At 39.3% G+C, this 15,150-nt stretch overlaps 1 protein-coding gene across 1 annotated transcript; it reads right to left on the reverse strand.

Moving 5' to 3' along the window:
• Positions 1 to 13,620, reverse strand: LOC103722440 (putative inactive receptor kinase At5g10020). Its single transcript, XM_008812998.6, has 3 exons — positions 12,365 to 13,620; positions 5,256 to 6,920; positions 1 to 867 (listed from the first exon to the last, which is right to left on the reverse strand). The coding sequence occupies exons 1-3, from the start codon at positions 13,296 to 13,298 to the stop codon at positions 287 to 289; spliced, it is 3,180 nt and encodes a 1,059-aa protein (XP_008811220.3). The 5' UTR covers positions 13,299 to 13,620; the 3' UTR covers positions 1 to 286.
• Positions 13,621 to 15,150: the final 1,530 nt, after the last annotated feature.

The following is a 15,150-nucleotide window of genomic DNA, read 5'->3' on the forward strand; positions in this document are numbered from 1 at the left end:
TTGATGCAACAATACGTTCATAGTCCTGATGTCAGAATTATTTATTGCAACAAATTGATTAGAGCCAGCTATGCAAATCATATGTCAAAGATTGCAGGCACAGCAACACAACAGATGAGAATTAAAATTACATTTCTTTTGAACTCCTCCACCAAACCCGAAAGGATCAATTAATGGATCAATTTTTTTTTTTTTTACACTAAACTTAAGACAAGCCTTGATAAGAAGGCTTGGAAACCCAGAAAAAATGGGAAATTTTAATTCCAACAACATGTACAAAAAACTCTCACATTGTTATGGAACAGAGATCTTCAAAGACTGTCCTGATGCTAGGCCTCTCGTTTGGAGGAAGAATGCACCTAAGGGATACGGACAGCAATTCATCCATCACCCTTGGGGCTTCTTCCAAGCCTGTGATGTCTCTGTCGAAGCAATCTGTTCCACGCCCCTCCCTATTCCACAACTGAACCCAATCAGTAAGATCGACTGCCCCAGACTGGCCCGAAATAATATCACCGGCACTTCTTCGGGTTAGCAGTTCCATTAATATTACCCCAAATGCGTATACATCAGCCTTGAATGATGGGAAAGGCTTGCTTGTAGTTGCTAATTCAGGGGCACGGTATCCAAGTGCTCCCAAATTTAGCATCTGCTCAGCAGTGCCACTTTGTGTCATGAGCCGATGAAGGCCAAAGTCTGTCAACCGAGCAGTGAGGTCTGGACCAGTCAGGAGTATATTTGTTGGCTTTAGATTACCATGAGGGAGGCCCTTTTCATGATGAAGGTAGAACAAGCACCGAGCCACATCTATGGCAACCTTTAGCCTTTGGCTAACAGATAAGCGTGAGTATCTTCTTGGTGTTGACTCTGCACAGCATGTATGGAGTAAAGATAGAACCATATATTCCACTGAGGAGCATACTCTATATATTATATTAACATATACAGGTATTGATTGTACAATGCAAACTATGGTACAAAAATACTATAATGCAGATACAGCAGGTCATATAGGTGCTGCCTATGCTCAACCTATTTGATGTGTGGGTTAGTGATGCCTGACTTATACAGAGTCCACTATCAAAAAATTGTACTCCATACTTGCATTTAAGCAGGTTAGCTATAAGTTTCCAGCCCTACTCCAAAACTAGAACTCTGGTCATCACACAACAATGAGATGCAGCTCAAAGTATTTCAGTTCTTAAACAAGAAAAATCTAAAGGTTAGATTTTATCTTTCCATGTTAACAAGCCACCGCACTGAAAATGCAAGATTTTTGATCTGTTACATGGTTGCATTTTGCCACAAGTGGCTTCTGTGCGGGGACATAAAAAAGACTGGCGGACAACATTATGATATTTTAAAGAACATTGTCTTGAGTATTATGAGAAGAACTAAATTACAATGGTTTTCCCAAGATATACTTACCAAATTCTGGTGATTCACATTATGTAGGATAATAACAAAATCTAGGACTGGCTAACAATGTTCCATGACCTTTTGTTTTAGTAGCAGCTATAGTAAGTATCCAACTAATTTTTTTTATGCAACAGAAATGGGAAATTAGAACTTTGTGGATAGCAATTTAGGTTACATTGAAATTGCATTATCTTCATAACAATGCATCACCGGAAGCGTACAGGAAATCTCTTGCAATAATCTTCCAACCACCAAAGAAATCCATCAAAATGACTACCAAACATATTGTTGAAGATATCCCTCGTGACTTACACGTAAACAATTGGAACTAACTTTAATTCTGTTGATCTTAAAAGGTAAGGGTTTACATCTTGAGTCTGTAAAGCATTTTCTGGTGGCTATTCCTAACAGGTCTCAAAAATAGATTACATCCGTGATCATATGCTGTCTCTAGGTTGTAAGAGAACTCTGTGGACAAAGAGACAGAGGTAACCTAGTCATACCCAACTGATTGTAAAATGTCCAAAAACTAGAGTCAATTAAGTCAATACCAAGCCATATCTAAAATAGTTGAAGGTCAGCTTTCTTAATAAGGCTCCATCCACAGTTAAAGAACTTCAAATCTTTTCTCCTAATTCATTTGGATTCCCTAAATTCACTTCATTATTATTGATTCTCTAGCAACAATTAATCACTAGAAAAAATTACATTTCCAATAGCTTGTAGAACAAAAGACTAATGAAAGTGGAACATCAGGATTGGGTTCGACAATGTGGGCATGGGTTTGAATCCATTAATTACCAATCCACAACTGGGTAAATTTTTTGTTATTGTCAGTAGGCGAATTTCTTATGGTTCCTCCCATGTTCATTTTTAACTACCCCTACCCCAAATTTACCACACCATATTTATCTTTATAGTTGCACCTATACTACTTTCATCTTATGTGCCTGCAGCCATACTATTTCCGGACCTTAAATTAGTGTCAATCTATTTGCTGCCCTCTATAATTTTATCTACCATGCAATGACTTACGGCGATGAAGATCACTGCAAAAGCACATCTCCTTTGTATCCATATCTTCATTTTTATTGAAATTTTGCTCTTTTTGCTTGTTCTTTTGTGTCTTAGATATAAGGAAACATAGTGGGTATCACACAACATTTGTTTTGATGACACTGATTCGACCAAGGATGGCAAAACCGGTATCAACAGGCATGCTGGCCAACGATCGATATGGTACAATACCTATCCATCCCATGCCGAACCGTGGCGTACCATAACCACGGGAGGTAGAGGGAGAGGGTCAAAGAGGAAGGAGAGGAGGGAGAGGGAGAGGGGGAGAGGAAGCAAGAGAGGGAGGGAGGGAGGGAGGGAGAAATGGGGGCTCATCTGGAGGCATGGATTGATCCGTAGCTGAGAAAAGACGGGTCTCTCAGGTTCAACAACCATAGTTGGGTAGGACGGGGAGCGGGAGAGAGACGGGAAGGAGGAGCGTGGTGGTGGCGGCAGCGACGAGTAGAGGCAGGAGAGAGGTGAGGTTTTCAAAGGGTCCACATGGGAGAAGAGAGAGGGGAGAAGAGAGAGATAGAGAGAGGTCAGAGGAGGGGTTTCCAAGGACTTGGGGGGCATTTAATCAAACAGGCTTGGGTTTAAGCTGGTACAACCAACCATGGTTTCGATAGAGAGAGAGAGGCCGGAGGAGGGGTTTCCAAGGCTTGGGGAGGAAGGGCTTTGGTGAGGGTTTGATTCGATATGCCCCGAACCAGGAGGTTCAAGCTGGTACAACCAACCATGGTTTCGATATCTATTCCCAATGAATTTGCATCTTACTGACTTTGACTAATTTAGATGGATCTATGATTCGAATTACATTTACTTAGATTTTTGTAAAAATTGCATTTTGTAAAATTCGGCCAAGTTATATTAAGTGTGACTTGACTTATATAAATTTTTTTAATGTTTGTGCGGAAATGTAGTTCGGATGAATCCTTTACAGTCAAAAATGCATATAGGATCTTGAGCTTTGGTGGAGCTCATGTTTCTTTTGCCTACCAGTTGTGGAGATGCCCCCTCCCATTTTAAGTTATTGATCTTTTCATGGTAGGCCATCCAAAACAAGATCCTAACTGGTCAGAATTTGATGCAACAAAACTTCTACAACCCTTTTAGATGTGAACTTTATGGGAAAGCTGAGGAAACTATTGACAACTTATTCCTTGCTTGTGAGTTTTCCTTGGCTATCTGGAGGACCTCTGTAGAGAAGCTTTCCCTTGATATTGTGGAAAACCGGGCAAGGGATGTGTTTTCAACAAAGATGGAAGAGAGGCTTGGATGAGTCATCGGTTGCTGCATCTGGCTGGAAAGGAACAGGGTCTTCAACGAGAAATGGAGGAACATGGGCGAAGTGACTTCACAGATTAAGTTTTTGGTGGCCAATTGGGTTAGCACTTGTAGCAGAGAATTCAGAAAATTACTCCTGTACTTCAGAAACTGTTGTAGCCTAGAGTTCAACATTAGCGGGGAGGTATCTCTATTTGAGGGCGAGTTCTTTTGTCCTAGATGATTCAAGATGAAGAAGTTTTGCAGAGAATTAGTTTTGTAGAGAATTTAAATCCTCGGGAGCCTAAGTCCGGGACTCTAGATGTCCAATAGTATTGCTTGTTTCTTAAGAATTTTTTGCATGAATACCTCCTAAATATCGAATTTTGCATGAATACCCTCCAAAATTAATATTTGCATGCATACATTTGTAAAACACTTGTTTTGGTATTCTACCATTTTTTTATCTTTGTTTTTGCATATATCTCGACACCATCTAACATTGTTAAAAAAATAACGGTTTCAAATTAAAATGACTAAAATACCCGTAATGGGTAAATGTATAAAAAAATATTTAAGGCGGTCGCGATGGGGGACAAAAAAGTAATTTCAAAATTCTATTTTATTTTTAATTAGAATGAATATGGTTTTTATCAATAGTGTTAGAAGAACCGTTATATTAGGGCATTTGTGCAAAAATAGTGTTTTATGAGGATACAGAAGTAAATATAAATTTTAAGAGGGTACTCATGCAAATTTGAATTTTTAGAAGGATATTTATACAAAAAAACCTTTTCTTAATGGATTGAATGGATCTCATCCAATACTTTACTCAAAAAAAAAATGATATTGAACTGATTTTCTTGAAAATGTGTCCTAAATTACTACTTTCCTCATGATTTATAAATATCATCATACAATTTAAGGAAAAGTTTGGTGTTAACTAATATTAACATGCCACATTTCACCTAGATTGATCTTTTCAAATATGGATAAATTACTTTTCCTCACTTTTCTTTTTCAAATTCATTAGATTTTGCTCCTAAGGTCCCACATGTACTGAAATTTCTAGGGATTTTCATAATTGTTAATTAATTAACACAACCTTCCTGGATAACTGGTTAGCACCAATATTTTATCATGGATTCTTATGGTAACTTGTTTAGTGGTGCACACAACTTCTGTAAAATTGGCAAATACATGGATAGAAGCGGAATAAAGCATCAGATTTTTAGCTTAAGTATTACTTTTACCATAATTAGCCCAGGAAAAATAAGTAAGTTATCAAACTTGAGCTAAATTCCAGTTATATGCACACAAAGGATAATTCTGATGGCAAAAACATAAAGATGCAAATCTCCAGAAAAAGACAAAAGGCATAACAAATTAATAAAATGAACAGATTAACTAGTATTACTTTCAAGAGTCCATAAATGATATAGAGCAATCCAGAAACTGTTAAAAATTTGAAGAAATGGCAGCTTGAATAGAACTCAGGTTATCGAAAGTCTTACCATAAAGATAGAGTGCCAGACTATCTCCATTAACATAATCTGCAACAATCAACCTCTCTTGCTCCCTTTGGCCCCAATAATAACCCCTCCAAGAGATGATGTTTGGATGTTTAATGGTTCCTATTCTCTTTGCCTCCTTCGCAAACTCTTTTTTATGTTTCACAAGGCCAACCCGCAACCATTTGACAGTCAACATGTGACCACTATCTAGTGTTGCCTTATATGATGTACCATGGCTGCTTCTACCAAGAACTTCTGCAGGTGCATGAGACAATTCTTCAGCTGTGAAAATTAAAGAGTTGTCCAACAAAAACAACTCTCCAGCAAGTCGATCTGGTGAATACACATCCAACTTCACTGGTTGCTCGGACATGTGTGAATCAATAACATGAGGTGAAGATGACAATGGTGACCCTGGAGAGGACGTCCATCCAGTGGATGGAGGACAATGCTCTACCACATCAAGCTTTGTAGATTCTGAATCTCCTTTTGAATCAGAATAACCATAATCCACAGCCCCAGTTAACAATGCTTTTTGCGCAGACATTGATCTAGCAGCCGATGTTAGCAGATGGTCATTTGAGAAACTCATCGAAGTAGGTACAGCATTATCTTTTGGAGACTTAAATATGTTAAGCGGGCCAAAAATCCCAAGTTTTATATCCCTCCCAGTTTGACCTCTGGACCCATTCCTTCCACATATTTCTTGAGTTCTTACTATATAAAATGTCATTATTACAAATAAAACCAAAATGACAGCACCAATGGAGCCAACGATAAATGCAATTCGAATGCTAGACTTCAGACGATGATGACTCATGTTCCCAGAGACTCCATTGCTATTACTTCCTGCAGGCAGGGCATTTGAGAAGACTAGTAAAGCATTTCCGGGATGAAATGAGGTGCTTGGGAACCTCTGCAAATTCGGAGGAATAGTGCCTGATAGATCATTGTAGGAAACATTAAATACCTTTAGACCTTGTTGAAGCATGTCTGGAACCCTACCCTTGAAATGATTGATTGATAGGTCAAGAAATTCCAACCCACCAAGCTTACTTAACTCACTTGGAAGCTCTCCAGATAAAGTATTATTTCCAAGGTTGAGCAGTTTAATACTTTGCAAGTTACCAATTTCTGGAGGCAATGAACCAGATAACAAGTTATCAGATAAATCAAGGCTCTCTAGATGAGTATAAGAAGGCAGTACAAGCGACTCAGTTGAGTGTGAACTTTGAAGTGGAATACTTCCAGTAAAGTGATTTCCTGAGAGATTCAGACTTGTCAAAGTTAGTGATCGAAAAAGGCTAGGCAAAACAGGTCCTGTAAGTTCATTCAAACTGAGATCAACCACAGACAATTTCGAATAGTTTCCAAATACCGAAGGAAGGAATCCTACTAAAGAATTATTTTGAATCTTAATGGAAATTAGATTCCCAAATTGTGAGGCCTCATTTGGATAGTAGCCTGATAATGCATTTGAACTTAAATCAATAACCTCTACTGAATCTGCCCAATACTGCATCACAGATAGGTCACCAGAGAGCATGTTTTTACTCAAATCCACAGACACACATATCCCTAAATTAGGGGGCAAGGAACCTGACAATGCATTTGAAGACAGATCCAAAACCTTCAAAGTGGTAGAGTTAATAGCTTTAATATGACCTGCACAAGTGACAAACTATAGTTATAAACTAGCGGGTGAATAGTTGCAGTTCGCTATAAGCAATAGAGAGCGGATACTAAGTCATACATCACCAAGACCTTTCAGTGAAAGTCCATTAACCATACACTGTCTTAACAGCTGATATGAATAGTATTTAAGTTTGAAAATTAATGGAACATATAAGTGCCTCATACAAAACAGTTGACCAATACGTAGCCTATCATGTCAACAATTGATGCAAATACCATGTATGTGCATGTGAAAGGAAAAAAGAAAACAAGGTGCTGAGGCACTTTACTGGATATTGAGATAGCACATCAAATGACCTCCTATTGCTGAATCAAAAAAAAAAAAAGAGAAGTATATTTTAACTATTTCATAATCACCAAATGTAACAACATCCATATGAGTTGGTAGTACAGATAATCTTTTCCATCTTTGTCTATAAATGGCTAAAACATATATCAAAGTAAGTGATGCGAAAGGATCCTAGATATAGGATAGTTTAGGGAGTAAAGCAGTTTTATTGCTTGCTATCCAAAGTCTTGAGAACAGGACAGCAAATAATATAACTGAATTTATCAGCAAATGGTAGTGCAAAAGTATTCTGTCTAGGGTTTTTGAGTGAGGAGCTGGTAGGAACAGGAACACAATGAATGTAGGATTTAATTGAAAGATCAGTTGTAGATTTTAAAACAGATTATAGTAAATATTAAGCACAGAAATTCTTAGAATGCATCAAGACAACAAGCAAGGAATCAATAAAATCTTAGCTAAATAGGTTGATATATTAATCAAATAAATCATAATATGGAGATGCAGAATCTGTTGACAGAAATCTGGCATAAAATTATGCAACATCAGCCGTCAACAATAAATAGAACAAAGAATAATAAAGTAGAAATAGAAGAGGAAGAAGAGAGAATAATAAGAAAGATAGGGGAGAAGTATGAGAGAGAGGGAAAGAGGAGGAGATAACCAAATCTTGGCTAAGAGGGTTTCTCCATTCCTTCATAAATTTCAGCATACCAATCCCCTAGTTTGAGTCATGTAGAACTCCGATACACGTAGAAAGAAAAATTTGTCTTAAAATCCCCCTAACTACCAACCTATTTGGCCTCTACTAGGACTTGTAAAAGATCAAGGTTATTGTCACACATACTGTTCATGATACAAGGACATGAACAGTAACTTCTAGTTGCCTTCCTACCTAAAACACATCAATTGATAAAATACATAAATCAAATCTAAACAATTTTTAAAACAAAAAAGACTCTTGGACTGCCGACTTTTTTCGTTCACTCTATGGACCTAAAAGATGCTCCCGCATCAGTAAGCCTTCCTGTATTTTTGTTGCTGATTTCATGCAGGTTCGCTAGCATCTTCCTTTTCCTCAATGATTCTACATAAATTCAAGGCCCTTTCCTTAGTTGGACATTTCACCCTTATAGGTTACCACCACATATCCTCTACTACTGCAACACATTAGCTTTAAAAATTAGCAAACCCAAAAATTAATAGACTAATCTTGTGAGCATTTGCAACATTTATACTATTTATCAAGTCAAACCATTAAAAATAATATTTGCTCTTCCTAAATGATTTTGCCGAGCCATTACAATCCAAAAATCACAAAACACTCCATGAAAAATATCAGACCTGCACGCACTAGTAGGAAATCCAACCTGACCCAACTAGATTGCACCAAAATACTGTTTTTCCCTACCATTGTCTGGTACCTTTTCATGTATCCAAATTTCACAATAACATCAAACAATGCACATATATTAAGATAATTTTCTCAACTTTGTAAAAGATTAAGTTAGTTCCTGCAGGTGAATTACTGTAATCATTTTACAAGTGTCATATCATGTTCTAATGCCTATAAAGTCAAGTTCTCACAAAGTGAAACAAAATAATTAGAGATGCCCAAGCTGATGTAAGAATTGGTGATGATCTTCACAACTTGATAGAGAGTAGGATAACAAAAATGGTGTTCTGGTGCACGAGGCTCCTGCTAATGCAGGTTCGAGAGAGGTTCAAGCATACATAGCCTTACCTTCTCGTGCACAAAGGTTGTTTCCATGTTTCAAACTCATGAAACCCAAGTCACGATGGAGCAAACATACCGTTGCACCAAGGCCCGCCCCCCAAGTTTATGATTAGGTGATCTGTAAAATATGATTGCTAAAACCCAAAATTATACCCTGATATTTGTTTTAAAACAGAAGTGCACAGATACTATCTACAGAGAATTCTTCTATGACAATCTTCTATCTTAAAGTTGACTTTAACTATCTCACATTCAATCATGCGCAAAAAAAACTCACGAAGAAAGATTGCAAAAAGACTTCCTTCTAATATGGTCACAAGAGAAAAAAAAAAGAAGTAAATTATTCAAGAGAAACCGGGACTCCTAAATCTCAAAACATTAACATCTCAACCAATCCCCCCCCCCCCCCAAGTTTATGATTAGGTGATCTGTAAAATATGATTGCTAAAACCCAAAATTATACCCTGATATTTGTTTTAAAACAGAAGTGCACAGATACTATCTACAGAGAATTCTTCTATGGCAATCTTCTATCTTAAAGTTGACTTTAACTATCTCACATTCAATCATGCGCAAAAAAAACTCACGAAGAAAGATTGCAAAAAGACTCCTTTCTAATACGGTCACAAGAGAAAAAAAAAATATGAAGTAAATTATTCAAGAGAAACCGGGACTCCTAAATCTCAAAACATTAACATCTCAACCAATCCCCCCCCCCCCTCCCCAACACACACACACACACCCCCACCCCCCCTACGCCAAACTATTCATTATCTGTTGGTGAAAAAATAATCTTGAGCAATGGAAGGATCACGGTCATCCATCCTTCCACTCACATGCACCAAAAGAGTGGCATGGAAGTTTTCTTGTAGCAACTGTATGCTAGAATGTCAAAGGTAATAAAATCTAGGGTCATGACAGAGATCTTATGAGGGATATTTGCTGAAATTTTACAGAAATTGTTAGCGATGAACTAATTATGTGGGGACATCGAGTACAAGCCAGGATGGACAGCTGATTCTTTGTTTCTTTCAGGGTTAGATGAGTAAGGGAAGGTACAAGAGGGAGAAGATAAAGGGACTAACTTACTGTTTGTGGCAACTATTGAAGTTGTACCTTCAACAGTATGGAACCATACAACATAAGATGAAGGCAATGTTATTTTTATTGCCAAAATCTTAAATGTAAATCAAAATAATGGGTATCATAATATTCACCTTCTCATATCTGAAAAATATAAAAATGCAAAAGTGAAAGAATCCCCTTTCCCAAAGCAGGTTAGCAAGGATCAGCATATATGTGGACCTTCTAATTATGTATAAGCATTTCGGCAAGAAGCTTATATTTTTCAGATAAAGCATCTATTTTCAGCAACATATCAGCAAGAAGCTTGGTGATAGGCTTTTATATTCCATTCAGGAAAGCAATTAATCTATGCATTTAATATTACCACCCTCATTTAATAGGGAATAAGCACTATAAAGGTATCACGAAATTGCTCTATTAAATAAGAGGACAGATAGAGATCCTTAAAGTAAACAAAACAAAGCTTTTTTATTTGAGAATTAGAATGGGAGGAAGCCTAAATCAGGTGAGAGCGAGATTCAAACCCAGGTTATTGGTATCGACAATTAGTGACTTTAACAACTCAGCCAAATGGTACCCTCTAATAAGTCGAAGCTCTCATAGAAAAAAAAAAAAAGGAATTTATACAATGAAGATGTCTTTTATATCCCTTCAAAACAATGCCCTCTTCACCTCTTCTTAAGCAATGTTTTCCATCTCAAAAGCATATTTTTTTCTAAACTTGATTCCATCAACTAAATGGTCTACGAATTTCAACATCACGAGCCATCTTTTGAGCAATAAGGGTTATCCCTTATGGTATTAATTTATCCTTAAGTAACATCAAAAATTTGATGGAACAAGATGACATAGCCATCTAGTACCATCATCTTCCATATCTCACCATAACAAACACCAACCACTCATTACCTGAACTAGGAGCTAACATGCAGGTGTGCTTGCAAAAAAATTGTGCTTAGAGAGCAGGTATAGGGGTAAAATTTTTGGAGAAATTTTGCAACAGGTATGTTATCCTAGGTAGAAGATTCTTGTTACCAAGTCCTCATCTCTTCTACCTCCTCTCGATGTCCTCACTCCAATTAATATGCAGAACTCAGGGCCATTTGGGCAAAGCATACCATCTATCTCTCAACAAGTTTATGCAACGCTCACCTTCGTTCTCATATTTAGACCCACTGACCTCAATCTATATATATTTGTTCTCTTGACCACTTGCCTTTTCATTAAAATATTCACACCACCATTGTCCTCTACCCATATCAACTTACATTTGTCTCCACCTCTCCTCTTCTGCGCCACTTCTTGTGTTCCAATTTAAATTGATCACTTTAAAAATAATCGTCTCTCTTCTAAGTCACTCCTCATTTACAAAGTTTATTGGCCACTTGTAAAATCTTTTAAAATGATATATTTTTTCTTTTGTTCTACAACCAATTTTAACAACTTCTCATGTAGTACAAAAGTTGACCCATTCCACTCTGTTTCCTAATGTTTTTCTTTTTCTCATGTAATTTCTTTATTCACTACAATATTTGTTGAAATGTCCCAACCTCAGCCTTCCTTACCTCTTCTAACCTTGATACTTTGTGACTACATTATGTCCAACTTGAATGTAACAGTCTCTGATTTTTCATTTCCAGGCTTCAGCTTTTTTAGTTTTTGGTCTAAGCTGAGCTTGGTAACCCAATAAAAAGTAAAAAATAATTAGGAACTTCCTCAGAAGAAGAAAGATATCTTGACAATGGAAGGCTTTTCCCTAAATCTGGACCATGCACAACTATTAGTAACAACGATTCAAGCAGATCCTTCCACCCAACACACTCAAAAAATTCAGAAAACTTCCCTTTGAGAAGCGCTAACCACATGAATGGTCATTTCTGTATGCAGGATCTGGGAGTGCAATTGACATTGTACATAACCACATCCCCATGTGGTTGCACATGACCAGACACACATGGGCCTGCAAGTGCAACACATGGGGCACATGACAAATCACATACAGGGCAATCTGTGGGAGTCTGCACGGCCAACCATGTGCAAGCCCATAAGTGTGAAAGCTCATGCATATCAGTGGCCATGTAGGCATCAAATTTTCCCTTTTTGATAAGCTGCAACCCCATTCTCTTCTCAAGTAGATCCTCTCTTAATATTGTAATGCGACAGGTAAAGAGCAGCTACGGAGCTAGTGTAGTTTCTTTTTTACTTCTATTAAGTTTCCTATGTCCTTAATGAAAGAACAAGTGTCCATCGAAAGTAGCTAATCATAAAACTAAAATCAGTTTCCAGAAGCCAAAATATATTTACCTGTAAATCCATTCACGCTGAGATCAAGTTCAATTAACTGCAATGAACTCCCAAAGACCGCTTCTGGTATAGATCCATACAGCTGATTACCGCCGACCCGGAAAACTTTTAAATTGTACAAAGAATCCAACGGTGGGAGCTCCCCAGTAAGCTGATTATAACCCAAATCCAAAACCTCCAAGCTCTTGAACACCTGTAATGAATCGCTCGAAAAGAAGCCACCGTCGAGCTTATTGCGGCTCAAGTTCAAGTATCGAACTGTATTCCCCAAGCTCGTGAGATTGCCTGAGTCCAAGTGGATCCCCCCATAGAAAGAATTGTTACTCAGATCAATGTACTCAGTGTTCCGGAGCTCGGACAGAAGCACCGCTATGTTCCCCCAGATCTTGTTGGACCGGAGGTCCAGCACCCTCAGCTGCTGGAGTTTCCAGATCCCGGTCGGGAATCCCTGTGTGAAGGAGTTCCTCGAGAGGTTGAGGTGGACGAGTCTGGAAAGCTCCGCGATCCGCTCGGGGATCGGGCCGTAGAACTGGTTGCCGGACAAATCAAGGTGCTGCAGCGAGACCATGGTGCCGATGGCCGGGACCAGGCGGCCGGAGAAGGCATTGTCGGAGAGGGTGAGGTTGCGGAGGGACTTGAGGCCGGTGAGGGTGGTGAACTTAAGCTCGCCGGTGAGGCCGAGGCGGTCGAGGGCGAGGGAGACCACGGCGCCTGAGTCGTCGCACGAGATCCCGCGCCAGTCGCGGGGGCAGGCGGAGTATCCCTCCGGTGGGGCCTTCCACGAGTCGACGACGCCAGAGGGGTCGGCGCGGATGCCCTTCTTGAACTCCAGGAGGGACCGGATGTCGTCGGAGTGCGCGGCGCCGGACGTCCGGCCGACCGCGGAGAAGACGAATAGGTGGAAGAGGAGGAGGAGATGAAGGTGGGGATCCATATCTCTCTCTCTCTCTCTCTCGGTTTCTTGCTTCCCTCTCAGCTCAAGAGAAGAAGGAAAAAGAAACCCTAGCCATCGCGGAAACCCTGTAAATGGAAATGGAGGAGAAAAGAAGGGAAGAAGAGGAGAGGAAGTCCAGAGAATGGGTTTTGTTTCTATAGACGGAGGTTGAGAAGTCGACCAGATACAGAGAGAGAGAGAAGGGAGAATGTTAACAAGGAACAGCTACAAGCAGCACAGACCGTAAAGGACGGTTACTCAAAACGAATAAAGCCCGCCCCACCCCCCCATACCCACACATGATGGATGATGCCCCAGGAGTGGGCCTTTTCAGCCTTTGCTTCCATATATAAGCATCCTATACTTTAATCTCATGGGAAAGCTTGACATATTTTCTAATCGTATAATAATTTCTGTACTGTCCTCTCAATTTATTCACAAGTAGTCATGGTTGGTAATTTGCAAAGCATTTGTGGTGTTGTTGGGCTAAGGGTGGCAGCAAGCTTAATGATCTTGATTTTGTTAGGTGAGATTTACCGGCGGTTTACCGGTCGGGGACGAAGATTATGTTTGATTACTGTGTGAAGTGCAAGCTAAGGTGAAAGTTTTGTGGTGGGAATGGATTGCTATATTTTTTTTTTTTCCACGGTGATAGTTAAGATTTTGTAATCCTAGAAAGTTAATGAACTTAATTCTATTAGGTAAGATTTCACCGCTAATTTATTGGTATGAGATAGGCTATGCTTGATTAGTGTGTGAAGTGCAAGCTAAGATGAAAATTTTGTGGTTGGGTCAATGGTTAGGCTGTACTAATCAAAAATTATTATTTTCACATGTCGAAGGTAACCACAAGAAGTTAAAATATTATGCTATAAGTAGTCCTCACGGTTCTAAATAGCTGTCGCTGTTGTAGTTGTTATAATAACTACTTTTATCATATTATTAACTAGAAGATAAGAAAAAGGGGAAACGCCTGCGCGAGCTAAAAGTACCGCATTTATACCACACTAATAGGATCAGAGTACAAAGGCTAATTAATGCTCCAAGTCTGCCCAAGCCTCCAAGGAGAAGGCAACAAAGACAAGGCGCTTGTGAGTGGTCGTGGTCCTCAGAAGCTCATGTAGGTAGGGGTCCAATGCCTCAGAGAAAGGTTTTTTTCTCCCTGGCCTTCCTTGTTGGCAGGAGACCAAGCCCTTGGGCCCAAACTACAGGCCTTTTGTGATTAAAACAACTACTCTACTATGCATATCATTTGCTTTCCAGGGCTTATCCACTGAATGACAGCAGGGAATAATACATTGTCAAGTTGGAAGATTGTACCAAGTCTCTTCTGCCTCTCTTCCTGGACTCCCTGACCAAATCATAGAGAGGGAGAAAGAGAGAGAGAGAGAGAGAGAGTTTGGACTAAAAGCCTCTTCTCTGTATCCATGTGCATCCCACATGGCATGCAAAACAAGAGCTATGGGTTCAGGTCATGAAACGAATATAATTAAAGACAGTGGCCCATGGGTTTGTGAGAACATGTGGCCAAGAAACTTAACCTTGGTTGACCTATTCTTTTGATGACTTGCAGCTCTTTGCCCTGCTGCTTCCCTTCTGTGCAACTCCTTCGTTTCAGTGCCTCTCTTCTCTCTCCCCATGAGATGATGGGGCCTCTTCACAGTGTGCCCGTGGGGGTCCGACTGCACTTAAACAGGGTGGTGGGTGTGAGAGTTTGGTTGTGCAGAGGCTAATCACACTGGTATTAGAATGAAGACAAGACAATGGTAAAGGCTGGGACTTGGGAGCATCAATTAATCGTATCCACTGCAGCATTCTCTCTGCTGTGGTGTCTCAAGGGAATATTGCTCGC

This window comes from Phoenix dactylifera, chromosome 5 (assembly GCF_051530095.1).
Source record: "Phoenix dactylifera cultivar Ajwa chromosome 5, Ajwa_hap1_PhDact_Kaust_v1.1, whole genome shotgun sequence".
NCBI lineage: Eukaryota > Viridiplantae > Streptophyta > Magnoliopsida > Arecales > Arecaceae > Phoenix > Phoenix dactylifera.